The sequence below is a fragment of the Saccostrea echinata genome, unplaced genomic scaffold (assembly GCF_033153115.1).
Source record: "Saccostrea echinata isolate AGI-Se365-2 ecotype Australia unplaced genomic scaffold, CSIRO_AGI_Sech_v1 ptg000030l, whole genome shotgun sequence".
Classification (NCBI taxonomy): Eukaryota; Metazoa; Mollusca; class Bivalvia; order Ostreida; family Ostreidae; genus Saccostrea; species Saccostrea echinata.
The window spans coordinates 10,082,300-10,097,667 of NW_026889779.1; the positions used below are offsets into that span (position 1 = coordinate 10,082,300).

Genomic DNA, 15,368 nt, shown 5'->3' on the forward strand with positions numbered 1-15,368 from the left:
ATAGTCAACACAATTATTTCTTTCTTTTTTGACCTGCAATGCATAATATTACCTTGCTTTTGAAATCATTTGCCGATATTTTACCATATCTAAAATTGATGCAATTTTTTTTCATGCATCTTGAAAATTATTTTAGCACCATACTTTCCTTTTGATTTTATTTAGACTCATTGGAAAGTTTTAAATGATGGTTATGTCCCTTTTGTTAGTACGACGCTTAAAAATACCAAGTATTGATAATTGAACTTTTGCAAGTAATATTTTACGATTAAATAAACCTTTGTATTATAAAATCAAAAATGAGGTATTAACATAAAAATGGCACCTATCATTTTTTTCTCGTTTGCTTACATTTATCGTTGAGACATGGTTATGACACTTATGTAATTGAAAAGAATTAACCTTGAGTTATTATGACACGGACAACTATTGAAATCTTGGTGTATCTAAAAATTGTTCGAAGGAAAAATAATTTTTAAAATAATGTGTACATTACAATAAAAACAAGACATAAATCATATCAAGACCAACCCTGTTTATCCCGAATACTGTCAACCAAAGTCCTTCAGTAGACTGATTGAACATTTGTACTGGTTTGTAAGATTGACCTAGGTATTAGGTGGTAAAACATGTAGTATAAGAAACGTTCTCTCTCATGTGGATAAATATAAAAATAAATATATAAATAGAAACATATTAAATAAGGCTCTTTTAAGTTTTTAAAGAGTATTTAACTGCAAATTGAAATAGTTCCAATATTTTAAAATAATGGATTTGTTGTTCTCATTTTTTAAAATCCTAATGATTAGATGAATTGTTTGTATAAAGGAAATTACGAATTCTCGTTATTATCATTATTACCGGTACATGTATCTTTTTTTTGTTTTAAGTAGTCATTAAAGGAAAGGTCGAGTTAAGTTATTTTTCTTTTATACATATGCAGTCATAGTAAAGTAAGTTTAGAGAGTTATTTAAGATAACATATTATCCATAACCCACATTGCTAAAATAAAAAAGAGTTTATTATAGTAAATGAACATATTAAAGTATTTATCACACCATTTTATAACTGCACAGACATTAAAAAAATTGGGAATATTTTGAATGAAAGGAGCCTCTAGGGAGCTATAAGTTTGTTTAATAGGTTTTTTTTTTATATTTCAGTTTTCAATATTAAATTAGTAATTTCTTGCGATCAACAAGTTGATTTCGAATGGCAAATAAAACATACTGTACTTTCGTTTCACTTAAAGGAAAATTGAATAAAAAAGTTTACTTTTGTTCCAGTTCTCTTGTAAATTTTCAACCCTACTGGTTCCAAATATATATTGAAATACATCAACAAAGGGAGATCTTTTTTCACTTAATTATAAACAAAGTGTTCAAAAGACCATATTACAAAACAGTGCCATTACTAGTCAAATATTTGAATTTAATTTAAAGAATACACTTGTTTAAAATCCAAGCATATATTATTACGTCGGTCTAACAATTATGCAGTAAACAAGTGCAGTGCAGAGCCTATAGATCCGCGCAACTTCAATGTTTTATTTTAATCAATTATGGAGAGCATTGGCAAAAAGACTGAAAATGGTGAAACAACGATACCAGGTCAAGTCGTGCACGAAAATAAGAGGTAGATCTTTTGATTTAGTAATATAGTTCATTGATTTTATACAACATATTATAACTAATTAACAAAGAAAAATAAAATTTCTAGATATTAACGTATACGGTATAAATATAATATGTATATGTATTTAATTTTGTATATATATATATATATATATATAAAGCACTAAAAATGACCAATGACACGAACAATTAAAAATTGTCATATTTTTGGGACGCCCCGTCCCTTCCTCGGGACAAAGAAAAAAGTAAAAACTTATAAAGTCATAAAAACAAGGGAAACAGAGAAACAACAAGAAAAATACCAACTTGCACCACAACTAACCTAGAAAACACTATAATATATTTACATTGTTACATGTTTAATTCGAAAGTTTATAACCAATTGTTAAGAAAGAAATACGAACCGCTATGAAATACGTCCGGTCTTTCGAGTATACTCTGATGAAGTCCGATTTACGTAAATGAACGGATTAATTATTGCTAATTAATTACGACTATGTAGTAAATCGAACATTGTCCTATTCTCTCAAACTAGCGTAACCATACATGAAACATGTAAAAGAAACCAAAGAAAGAAAATATAGAGGGGAAATTTTAAAACATGAATTTGGATCTTTTATAAATTTGGAAATATTTTTAAACTGTTTATCGGATAAAAGAAATAATAAACAAAAATTTAAGAAATAAATATGTTAATTTGTGTGTCGTTCCAGAATTGATAATGCGAATTAACTTTAAAGTTTATACTATATGGAGAGAATGGTCTTGTTTGTCTTAATCAGGAATCAGATCTAGTTCACGTTCATCCTGGTGAATTCATTCAGAGGTTGAAATGTTCCCCAACTGGTTCATTGATTTACTTGGTCTTAATGGTCGAGCGGTGATTATTGATTCTTCTACGGCTACGGAGATCTCCCGTTTCCCCAAAATACAGCTTTGACATACCTCGCAGCTGATGAGATATATGCAGTTATCTGTTTGGCAGGACAAGTTCCCTAATATTCTGTAACTGCGGCTTGTTACCGGACTGTTAAAACTGTCTGTGTCAGTGCTTGCTTACAGAGAAGAATCATCTGTCATAACAAGTTTTAAAACCATTATTAGGTATTAGGTTGCCCAATCTGGTTCTTAGTACGATATCCTTCAAGTTCCTAGGGCGCCTATAGGGAGCCAATGGATGTTCGTTAAAGACATCAGTCATTCTTTTGTTGTAATAAAGAATGAGATTTTTTTAAAAGAATATCGTTGAGTTTCTTAAGGACGGGATAGTATGTGGTAACCAGTGGAACCCTGTTGCCATCTCATCAATAGATTATTACTTAATAATAATCTACATGAGTGAAAAATTCTCGAATGGGACGTAAAACAACATACAATTAATCAATCAATCAGTCATGTATAGTTACGCTATTTTGAGAGAATAAGAAAGTGTACGATTTACTACTTGGTCGTAATATATTAGCGATAATTAATCCGTTCCATTATGTCACCACAGTATACCCGACAGACTGGACGTATTTCATAGCGGTCCGGATTTCTTTCTTAAAGGGGCCTAGACACAGTTAGTTGCATTGTTTATATCTTAAATTTCGTTGGTTATTCAAAACATTAAACCAGTTAAATGAATTGAACTAACATGAATATTCTTAGAATTCAATGACATTCTTCTTTACATCACGTAAAACATTTGTTTTTGTACACAGGGCACGAGCTCTGTTATTGTAAATGTTTACGTTTTACCTGGTGTGTTCAATTTGTTTAACTCTGCACACATCACTGAGCACGGACTGACAATACTGGTGAGCTTGCTTTGCTTTCTCACATTTCTACTCTGAATTTTCTGGATTATAGTTTTAATATTTTTTTATTAATACACAACAAAATTTCTACTATACTTAATTATTAATGATAAAGTTTACTTTGTGCAGAGCAAGTATTTGTGTTAATCAAATGCATCCCGAAATTCGTAGTTATAATAATTTCTAGATAAAAGAAGTTTCTAAACATGATTTTATTACATTTCCGTATAAAATGCTCAAGCAACATATAAGTCTTGATAATATATAGAAAATTTGAGAAACTATCAACTTCAAATCTGTGTCCAAGCCCCTTTAACAATTGGTTATAAACTTTCAATTTAAACATGTAACATTGTAAATATTTAGTGTTTGGTAGTTTAGTTGTGGTGCTAGTTTTTTTTTTTCTATTTTCTTTGTTTTCATGACTTCATTATCGACCACAGCAGCGGCCAATATATTTGTGGTTGTGTTAGAATGTGCACATGGGGAAATGAGACGCTATTTTTTTTTATTGCTTCGTTGGAATAAAACAAACATAAAATTTACGAATAAAAGTCTTAAAAAATTGCTTAAAACTAAGTCTAAATATTTGTTATTATGTTTCGATTTGTTTTTCATTTCTCGTCAGATATTTATTAATTTAATAATTTTACAAAAAGTTGTCATGAACTGCTCCCTAATATTGGCGTGCGTAAGATATAAAAAGGAAACCTATTGGGTTTCCGGATATGAATTACATTCTTTGTCAAGAATGAACAAAATTAAATGATTTAATATTCTTTTGTTAATAGTTAGGAATAACGTACATTAGACTGCAACTCTATACAAAATGTGTTCTCAAAACAGGTGCTTTTGTGTCTAACGGATGCAAATCTTTTAGAAATATTTTAAGAAATTCAAGAGAAAAACATGTTTTGCACACTACACTTTTTTAAAAACCTATGTGGAGAATATCTACCCGCTCATTTTCCGATTTTTTATCGGTTGATTATATTTTTATAAATAATAAATCTGTATTTACTTTATTATTGAAATAGGTATTATAGAAAAGAAAGTAACCGTGATACTCAATCACATATGTGTATCTCCTATCCTGGAACAAATTCGATCAATGTAAATATGCAAAATAGACAGATAATTGCAGTATACAAATTGTCAAATTATCAGATCATTATATTCAATGCGCCAAGTGAACCTAGGAGAAATGATTGTTTACAAGAACTTTAAATGAAGGACAATAAGTGGGGAATTTTGGATTTAAACTTCCGTTTTTTGAATCCCATTGAAGACACGGTCTTGCTTTTACTATTCAAAGATGGTTACAAAGCTTGCATATTTTAATTAATGTATTTTTTTAATGTACTCATATAATAGGTCAATCTTAGCATAAATTGATGGTTCTGAACCGCAAATAAATATTTCATTCGATATTTACTTGTTTCATAGCAATGTGTATCAGATACAGTATAATATCTCACAATTCCAGCAGTAATGGTAAAGTTCCTCACAAATCTGACAGTGGAAAGAAGAAAAAGAAATCAGGAGATACAAAGAAACAGCCTGAAAGCGAACAGTATGTAGATAACAACTGAAAAAACCTCATTCAATGAGGAATCTGCCTCTACATCCACCATAAAAAAGATCGAATCCAATTATTTATTTAATGCATGTACAGATAAAAAAAAAAGCAAAATGTATTTTTATACCCCCGCTATGAAGAAGAGGGGGGTATACTGTTTTACCCTTGTGAGTCTGTCTGTCCTCCGTCTCTCTCTCTCTCTTTCTCTCTCTATGTGTGCTTGTCCAACTGTAACAAATTTTCGTCGCATTTTTCTCAGCAACTAGTTTCTATAGGTGCTTGAAATTTTAGAACACTCTTTTCTTTGGCATGCCATATGGTGGGATTCTACTTTGTAAAAATTCAATGTCAACTTCCTGTTTATCCGTGCATCCGTCCATAACAAATTTTCGTCGTAATTTTCTCATCAACTGCTCAAGGCAGATGCTTGAAATTTTAAGCACACTCTTTGTTTAGGCATTCCAAATGGTGGAATTCATTTTTCTACGAATCCGATGTCAACATCCTGTTTATTCCTACCACCTTAAGTACCAATATTTCTTTATCTAAAATTGTGTATATTCACATTTGAGCGTATATTCACATCAGAGTGAGGGTATTACTAGTGAGCATTAGCTCACAGACTTCTTGTTTCAAACTATTCTTAAGTACTGTACATGTTTTAATATTCAAGGTTTATATACATTGCATTTTTTAAGGGATTATTTCTAAGTAGAAAATTTTCTTGAATAATGTCCATGAGTTTTTTCCAACATTCTGCAAATTAAATATTCGATTCCTTCAATTAAGTTTGTTTTTAAAATATTGTTGTAGGAATGAATACTGGGATTTAGTCGCTGAAACACCACCAATAAGCTCTGATGATTCAAACACCTGTTGGAATGTTTTAACAAAAATTTGTGTGAATATATTCAGTATCATCCTGTTTTTAAGCGTTCTTGTATCAACAGGATTAACGAGGATTATCATTCATTTAATGATCTGGAAGCTGAATCCACCGCAAGCTAACTCAACCACAACAATAGATAAATTGGGAGGTCTTCTTCATCTTGTGGAAGACAAAACATTTCTTAAGTTTAACTGCACTCAAAACAATTCAAATAACACCCAATGTGCTTCTTCATATCTTAGAAAAGAGGATTTCCCGGCGGTTTGGGAATGTGTACCAACAAGTCCTCATTTATGCCAATTATTGGAAGAAACACCCTCGGTAAATGTGATGTGGATTTGGGGTCTCATTATTGCTATAGTGGTTCCGGACATCTGTACAATTATTCTTTCACTATGGAGACTCTGTTTTAAGGAAACTCAAAAATTTGACTTAAGAATGATGATATTGGTAGGTTTCGTTCCGTTTTTAAGGGGAAGAAGGACCTTGAGCTGAAAAATTACTTGTCATTCAATTTTTTTTATATTTTGTATATTTCTAATTAACTATGTCCCACATATCTTAAAGCAGAAATATCATTAGGTTTCTGACCTTATTTTCGAGAGATTGATTAACAAATACTATGTCCTACAGTATCTAAGTGGAGTTTTAATTCTCCATGTTTCCGGGCTCATTACTCTGTCCACAATGGGATTTTTTAAGCATTTATAAAAAAAAATATGTAAGTGGACATGTATCTTTTAAAATATTTTTGAGTAGAATAGGGTTTAAAATTCGAAAAAGCAAGTTTCTTCTATCACTCTGCATCTGGATAGGGAAAATTACGTACTTTTTAAGACAACTTAAACAACATAAAACGTAATTTACAAAAAATTCTATCATTCAATATTTTTAAATTTACCTTGAAATGCAAGTCCTTCGTATTATTGATTAACTGTAAAAATTTCGAATGGTGAAGCTGACCTCAATATTGCACAGGACATCGTAAAAGAAGGCATAAGCATGACAAAACCGTGTAATGTTTACATTTCCCGAGTACGGGAAAAACCAACTATGACGTCACGCGTAAGCTAAATAAGCGAAATAAGATATGCCTACATAAGATTTCCGTCATCAGCAATGCAAAAATAATTTTTGCGTTCCCCGTTTCTCAGAATATTTCATCAAATACTGATTATGACCTGTTTTTACATAAAAATACCGCCCCTGTATTCACCGAGTATGATCTTGCTGTACTAACAGATCGTGTATGACGTCACCGACTTGTTGGACGCGCAGTTTAGGGAAACAGAGGAGTTGATCAAACAATTTCATAATTTGTTAATGTTTACAAGAATGTTAAAACTTTTTATTTTTTATACATAAGATGGTAATCAAAGTAAACAAATTGTCAAAAATTAATACAAGAACTGATGGTTTACACGTTTTGCACTTATATAAACGGAGACGTAGTTAAACAGAGTCATGTGACCATGTGTCCTTCATCCCCTTAAGTCATATTTATTTGCATTCTATTTTCCACAAACACTTGTAAATATAGTTGTCCGAGTTGCTCCAAAACAGAAAGAACAAACACAATAATAGGTAAAATGAATATTTTTTTACTTGTTCTCTTAATACCTTCTTTCAGAATCTAGTGGTGGAGACACTTCACACAACAGGCCTTTGTCTTCTGGTTTTCCTTGTGCTGCCAGCGTTTGACCCAATCACTGCTTCTCTTTTGTCTTACTTAATCATTTTCTTTCCAGTAGTTTTTAGTGTGTTTTGTGACTTCAAATTCTCTGAAAGGGCTATAAAAGCCATGACACACAAAGTGGTCAATGGTTCTTGTATTGAAAAAAGAGAGTTGCCTGAAAGTAAAAATGATACTGATATTGAAAAGGAGTTACCAGAAAGTGGAAATGGTTCTGGTATTGAAAAAGAAAAAGAGTTGTCAGAAAGTAAAAATGGTTCTGGTATTGAAAAAGAAAACGAGTTGCCAGAAGGTACAAAAGGTTCTGGTAATGAAAAAGAAAACGAATTGCCAGTAAGTAAAAATGAAAATAACACCAAGGCATCTGCCAATGTCTTCAATATTACACAAATAGTTGGACTTTTATTTTTTCTTATCTCATTGGCTCTTGCAGGTTGGTATATTTACGAAAAATCAGGAAAGGAAAATGTTGCTTTGATTCTTTGTTTCTTATTAATATCTTTGCTACTGGTTTCCGTAACTTACTGGGAAAATTTCCTAATGTTTAGTTCCCCTATAACTCTCGAAAAGGATACAAATCAGCTAGAAAGTATAAAAACAAGGCTAAAAAAATTTCTCATGGAATTTATCCGATCTAAAAGAGAAAAGGTTTCACTGTTTACAGCTCTCTGGAAAGTGGCTTTGTCTATTTTGTTTCCATATATCATTTTTTCAATAATGTCGACCGATGATTCAATTGCCCTAGACACAGTTAAAGCAATTTCTTTACTTGGGACTTCAAAAGTAAAAACATTGACGGGTAAAGTTGTTCTTGAATCCAGGACTTATTTTTCTTACGGCTGTGGAAGACATGATTTGGATATTCTTATAATAATTTGTGTTGTTCTTGGGTTTGTTGGATTTAAGAGTGCACGATTTGCATGTAGAGTCAATCTTCAGTACTTTTGTTTTTCTTTACCTCTCGTTTTAAGTTTGCTGGGTACTCCTCTTTTGATTATACCCGTTATGATGTTTCCGTTGTTCTGGACGGCTCAGGACTGTAACATTGTGCAACCTTTATGGAAGTTAAGACTGACGTCCACTGAAGACATATGGCAGGTGATTGCATCTGGATGTTTTGGATTTGTTGCGTGCATTCTGCTAACTTTATACGTTTGGACAAACAATGGATCCAAGCTGGTAAAGTGCGACAGGTAAGGCTGCAAAATAAGATGTATGAAAATTATATCTGGAGTATTAATTTCTTTCGTTCATTTTGTTTAAATACGATAATATTACCTTATTGAATATATATATATTATTAAGGTATTCCATCCCTAATAGCCTCAGATTCAATGAATTTGAATACTTGTGGATGGAATACTTGGTATTTTTTAGACATAATTCCCATTTATTACTATTAGCATGAAAGAATGGAATGTGTCCTAATTTATGACCTTGACCTTTGTTGAAGAGTTATCTCCCTCTTTTTTTTAAGTAATAAAAATCAATTCTAAAAAATCTATACGGTAAAAAAATGTTTTCAAATGTCATTGTATTTCTAATGATTTAATGCATCTTTCCACCACAGTATTTATTGATATCCTTATTATTTGAATTTTTATTTTAAAAAAATGGCTTGTCTCCGTAGACTTCAATACAATTTCTGTTAATTAATTACTGCTTAATTAATTACATTTTTGAAACTTTTTTTTGGTAAATCCTTTTCTACTGTAAAATGCTTTGAATTAATATCAGAGTATTATATACGTGATGGACATTTAAGGATAGAGAATAAGGTCCTATTAGGGATGGAAAAAATTAATGTTATTTGTAATTTATTTGCAGATTATTCCGGCAACCGCCATACTGTGGAATTTTTCTAAATATTTCTTTACTTCTAACGAGATGTAAAGACACGACGGAATAGAAAATGGAGGAAAATAATGAGGTAAGTCTTCATTTTTTAAGGCTGCTTCAAAAATGCCTTTCTTCCAGATGAGAAGTTTATTTTTCATAAAAAAAAAATACTATTTGCAGGAAGCAGAAAAATATACGGGATCAATCGACAGTGATAAATACTATAGGCCATTTGTGTATTTTTGTGCAACTATGTGGCACGAGACTGAAACTGAAATGACACAGCTACTGAAATCCATCTTTAAGTGAGTTTTTCGTCCAGGTAATACAGATTAAATGATCAAATTTAGTGTTAAGGTGGAGCAGGTCTACAGACATGAAATTTATAAATGATTGCAGGGTTGATTATGAACAATTCATTCAAAAAGAGCACGAAGAAAAAATCAAAGCAAAGAAAAAGTCATATATTAACGAAGACGTTTATCAATTTGAAGGTAAAATTACATTTATATTTATATGTTTAGAAAAATTAAATTAGCAGTACATGAAATGAAAATAATCCAACCATATTTGAAGTTCATACCGCTTGAAATCTGTTCTAGTGCACGTCTTTTTCGATGACGCATTTAAACCGAGGAAAAACAAAACTGGTAAACTAATGAAAGGCAGAAACGTTAATAATTATGTCAAGACACTTGAGGATGTGATTCCAAAAACAGCTAAGTAAGCTTATTGATTTGAATTGATATAAAACCAAACAACTTAAAAACTCTACAGCAAAAAATGAGAATGACAACGTACCGATAAATTTATTTTAATAATTATACAGATCAATATACGGCGGATTCGAGTTAGGCGAAGTTCAGCGATATGAGACCCCTTATGGAGCTAGATTCGAGTGGGAGCTACTATCATCACAGAAACTTGTTGTGCACCTAAAAGACAAAACGAAAATAAGGCATCGGAAACGTTGGAGCCAGGTACAACACACAACACACACACACACACACACACACATACAGAGAGAGAGAGAGAGAGAGAGAGAGAGAGAGAGAGAGAGAGAGAGAGAATTTGAAATAAAAAAGGTGAAGATAACGAACAGTGATCGAGCTCAAGAAATCTATAAACAAATCTGTGAGAAGCCACAAAATACGGACCCCTGGAAATTCGAGAGGTGGGATCAGGTGACTAGGAGGAGTAAGAATCCCCTGTTGACCAGTCACACCCGCTGTGAGCCCCATGTATTGATCACGGACTAGTAGATAGATCATCTTCTAGTCAAATTTAGTATGAAAACAAAGTTTTAACAATAAGTATGAAACAAATCAGCTAAAATATGTTATTGGAATCCCTGTAACATCGACTAAATGGTCAGTATCCTGCCTCGCTTTAAAAAAAAACTACATGAAAAGATGAAATTAAAACACTTGAGTGACCTTCAATTCGAGAATCACCAAAGATTCTGTCAATCTGATAATTCTGATTCATATTTGAAAGTTTTACTTGCTATAGACGGTAATGGCCAACCAACAATTAAAATGTATGTATGACAAGCTAGATGACGTCAGTTTTCTCATCGTCAACTTTCCGTATTTATGTATGAAATTCCTCTTTCACCTGCTTATGGTGTTTGTTTTCCAACTAATGGACTTTTGCGAGAAGCACTGACTTTTACAGTTGACTGTTTACTTTGACATTTAAACCTGTATCATGTATGGAGGTACAGAATTGATAATAGATGGGATAATATTTCTAGTGGTCATAGGTATGGTGTTAGGGGCACTAACATGTGAAGGCCGGAAGTTAAGGGTAGGGTGGTTGTCGTTTTCTTCAAAGGCAGTTTATTTGTGCTTTGAAATAACCCGTCATTTTCGTTTAATTAAATGTTGACCTAAATATTTATATTGTAGAAGAGCTTCCGTACATTGTCCTAGTGTAAAAGTAAGTCGTCAACTGTAAAAGTCAGCGCTCCTCGCAAAAGTCCAATTTGATACTCAAGAGTATGCATTGAGTACAATCAATGTTTATCTGTCAAATTATTGATGGGTGTAAAGGTTTCACTAACTTCATTTAAAGTTTACTTTCTTTAGTCGTTTTAATTACTTTATTAGTTAGCAAAACCTATCATTGGGTCGTACTCTGACTGAAATATTTCATACCAATTCTTAAGACATTGTTTTTATACTTTGTCCACATGATCAATACATAGGGTCCAAGTTGGATATAACCGATTGACAAGGATTCTTACTCCTCCCAGGCACCTGATCCGATATCTGGATTTGCCAGGGTTCCGTATTTTATGCCATGTAAGCAGATTTATATTGTTTGTTAGTTTGTAGATCGATTGCTGTTCCTTATCTTCAGCCATTTCATTTTAAGTACATACTGTGAATCAATTACCTTGTCATGTAACTTATTTGGAAATTTATTATTTTGATTTGAATTTAAGGTGATGTACCTTTACTATCTTCTATTATTTAAAATGAATAAGACTAAAGAAAGACAAAAAGAGGAACTGCAAAACGGTGATGGAGACTTAGAGGAAAAAATGAAGAGCTTTGCTAATAATACATTTATACTAGCATTGGATGGGGACGTAGATTTTGAGCCGGAGGCAGTATCACTTCTGCTTGATCGCATGAAAAAGGATCCATTGGTTGGGGCTGCCTGTGGTCGTATTCATCCCAAAGGTTCCGGTGAGATATAAAACGATATAGATTATTAAACTTGTTTCTGAAATAGTGCTTTCATTTTTGAATGATATATTTTTTATTGTCCCAGCAATATATATATATATATATATATATATATATATATATATATATATATATATATATATATATATATATATATATATATATATATATATAGGGTTCATTGAATGGTGCCAAGGTTGTGGAGCCCTGGTTTCACATTTACAAACTTAAGTTTTTATACACATGTTTAATCAGTCAGGACAATTTTTCATTGATTAACAAACAAATATACAAAAAAAAGGTAAACAAATCCTTTCACGTTCCATTCATCTAATAGGTCTATGTATCTAACAGAAAGTTATCATATATAAGGTAACGTAAAATGATTTTTAAAAAAAAAACAATTTTAACAAACATAAAAAACAGTGAAGAAAAATGATCCGATTTCTTTTCAAATATAGCCAAGTAATTTTTTTATACATGAAGAATTTAAAGTGTAATTTGGTATTGAAACCATCTATATGTAAGGTATACACCTTCAGTGATACTAAAATCAATTTATTGTGTTTTTGCACTTCATTTTGTTTACTTTCAAATCCAAAATATTTTCCCATTTTCTTTTATATTTAGGTTTATACCATTTTGATGAAATTAATATGTCATAAAAATCTCCGGATCCCTTTTGACTCTTAAAAATTGTTCTAAATAAATTGGGATAGTAAAATATAGTTATTTAATATCTGAATATTGAAATTATACCAAAGTGGATCTAAAATAGACAAGCATTGAGACTCTATCGTCATTCTTAATTCATAAGAAAAAAAACATTAAAACTCTTTCCAAAATGGTAAGAACCATTGTAAAACTGTTACCCTTGCAAGGAAGAAATTCCACTTCTGGAGTTATACTGTACAGTACATTAAGATTACTAAAAAAGTCTGCGATTCCGTGCAATTTTTAACCCTTTACAAAAATCTTTTAAACTTATCATTCTTACATTTAAGCCACCATTTTCATGTCTCTGTAATGCAGTTCTTTTCTATTCTAGGTGGTTTGTTGCTCCAAATAAGATTGAAAAACATTTTCTCTAGATCTTGCATAAATTTATATGATGGATTGGACAAACAAATTAACAGGTTGCATATTTTGGAAAATTATATGACATTACCACTGTAATTTTTTACCAAGAGTCTATTTTTTTTCATTCAACAAGCTTAGTTTGGAAACTAGAAACTGAGTCCATAACATTAGGTTTCAAATCTACAGAATAGGCTACAACTGATACAGTAAATGGTTCCTATGACCATTGAAAATTAGAATCTGAACGAATGCCAACTTTTGTTGAATCAAAGAACCAATTTTTACACAAGGAGTTTTTTTATTTAGTTTGAGACCAGACAATTGATTGACAAGTGATAGAACACATATGCGAGGGGATTTTTTACCATCTAAAAAGATGACTGAATTAACTGCATATTGCAATATTGTAAGAGTATGCACCATCAAGTATTCTACATCAGTATCAGATATACTTTGACCTTCTTCACATAGTCTAGATATTTCAACAAAGAATTATTAAAGCGCCAAAACCCTCTTTCTTTTGAAAAATAATCAAATCTTAGTTGAAGTTCAATTATTGAATGATCTGTCTATATACGGAGAGAATACATGCAGTGTTTAAGATTGACAAGCTCTTCAGATATTAGAAAGTCAAGCCTAGCCTGTTTAATAAGAAATATTTAGTCCAGAAAACATCTTGCAAATACGCCGTGGGTAAACTAAATCTAATCTATTTTTAAATTTTTTTTAGTTATTTTAGTTATTTTACGTGCGTGGTGTTACAATCTAGATTGAACTTTATCCGAAATAGTTAGGATATTAAAATTCACAATTTTTGTATTTTCTCTATATAAGCCTTAATAAATTCGGCCGCCATTATAGTTCCAAAATGGCCGTTATGCAAATCAGCAGAATGAACACCATTTCTCCATATGAAATTGTGACATGACCCGGCGAAATTTCCTATGACGTCAACCGTACAATAACTGCGTTATAAATACAGAACACTTTTTGTGGGTGTTTCCTATGCAAATGAGCAGAAACTGTACATTATCTGCAAAATATCAACGTTACAGTACGGTTTATTTTTAGCGAAACAGGCAAACTGAATCCGTATCTTAAATGATATAGACATAAGAATCATTTAAATTGCATTATAGCGCTGTTAGTATTTAGGTATTCAAAATCAGATAATTTAAGAATAGAATTTTACAACGTTAAATTGCCAGTGGCGGATTTAAAAATTTTAGAAAGGATTGAGTGGGGGCAGTACACAAATGGTTTTCTTCGAACAAAATGTCTCAACTGGTAAATCGGGGATTTCGTGGAGGAGATTCATAATCAGGCCCGACGCTATCTGCGTGATAGTTACGTGTTTATAAATTAGAAGTGTATAAATATTTAGGAAACATAATTTACGAAAACCAAAAAGAGAAAAAAACATCGAATAGGGAGGCGGATACCGACGCGAGCGAGTGAGTGCTGGATCCGCCTTTGGTTACTCTACATTTTGTTTCAAACATGAAGGTAATATACCCCCTTTCTTTCAACTGTTTATTTCATTTTGGAGTCAATAATTCTGTATACACATGTGTGACTACCGGTCGATGACATTGTCGGACATTTCTCTCAAAATACAACCTCCCCGAAACATTTTTGTTTCAAATACATTCCAACATGATTCCTATGTATCAAAATGTTCTACACTAAATTTGTAGCATAAAATTTAAAAAAAAAATTGTCAGCACTAGCTAAAAAAGAAAGGAAATAAAAACCCTGTGCAATAAAATTTAGATTTATTTAAATTTTAGGAAAACACATAATATAATGCATCTCATAATAATTATTTAAATCGATAGATACCTGCACGTCCACCTCACTCAGTATTTCAGTTGCAATTGCTAAAAATGGGGTACTAAATCAACTTTCTGCACTATCATCTGATTGGTTGAGATTTGTTCCCAAATACACATGTAAATTAGTGAGGTCATGAAAAAGGTCATGTCACAAGTCATTTAGAAAACTCGTTTCCTACTGGGCGGCGCATGGCTAGAGGTATTGCTCTTGCCTTAAGCCCCGGCATGTATCTCCGATACAGTAGGAAACTCTTACTCTAAATATAACATATACAGCGGTGGTGGAGAGAAGAATTTTCAAGAATCTATGCTTTTCCACTCTA

At 31.8% G+C, this 15,368-nt stretch overlaps 1 protein-coding gene across 1 annotated transcript in view; it reads left to right on the forward strand.

The window, feature by feature from the left end:
• The first annotated feature begins 4,882 nt into the window (after nucleotides 1-4,882).
• The window catches only part of LOC133196178 (chitin synthase chs-2-like), a 63,496-nt gene continuing 53,010 nt past the window's right edge, over nucleotides 4,883-15,368 (forward strand). Inside the window, 9 exon segments of the mRNA XM_061332107.1 lie at nucleotides 4,883-5,007; nucleotides 5,827-6,352; nucleotides 7,533-8,788; nucleotides 9,423-9,525; nucleotides 9,615-9,739; nucleotides 9,834-9,928; nucleotides 10,037-10,157; nucleotides 10,264-10,414; nucleotides 11,884-12,130. Of these exon segments, the coding sequence (XP_061188091.1) occupies nucleotides 4,883-5,007; nucleotides 5,827-6,352; nucleotides 7,533-8,788; nucleotides 9,423-9,525; nucleotides 9,615-9,739; nucleotides 9,834-9,928; nucleotides 10,037-10,157; nucleotides 10,264-10,414; nucleotides 11,884-12,130 (2,749 nt within the window).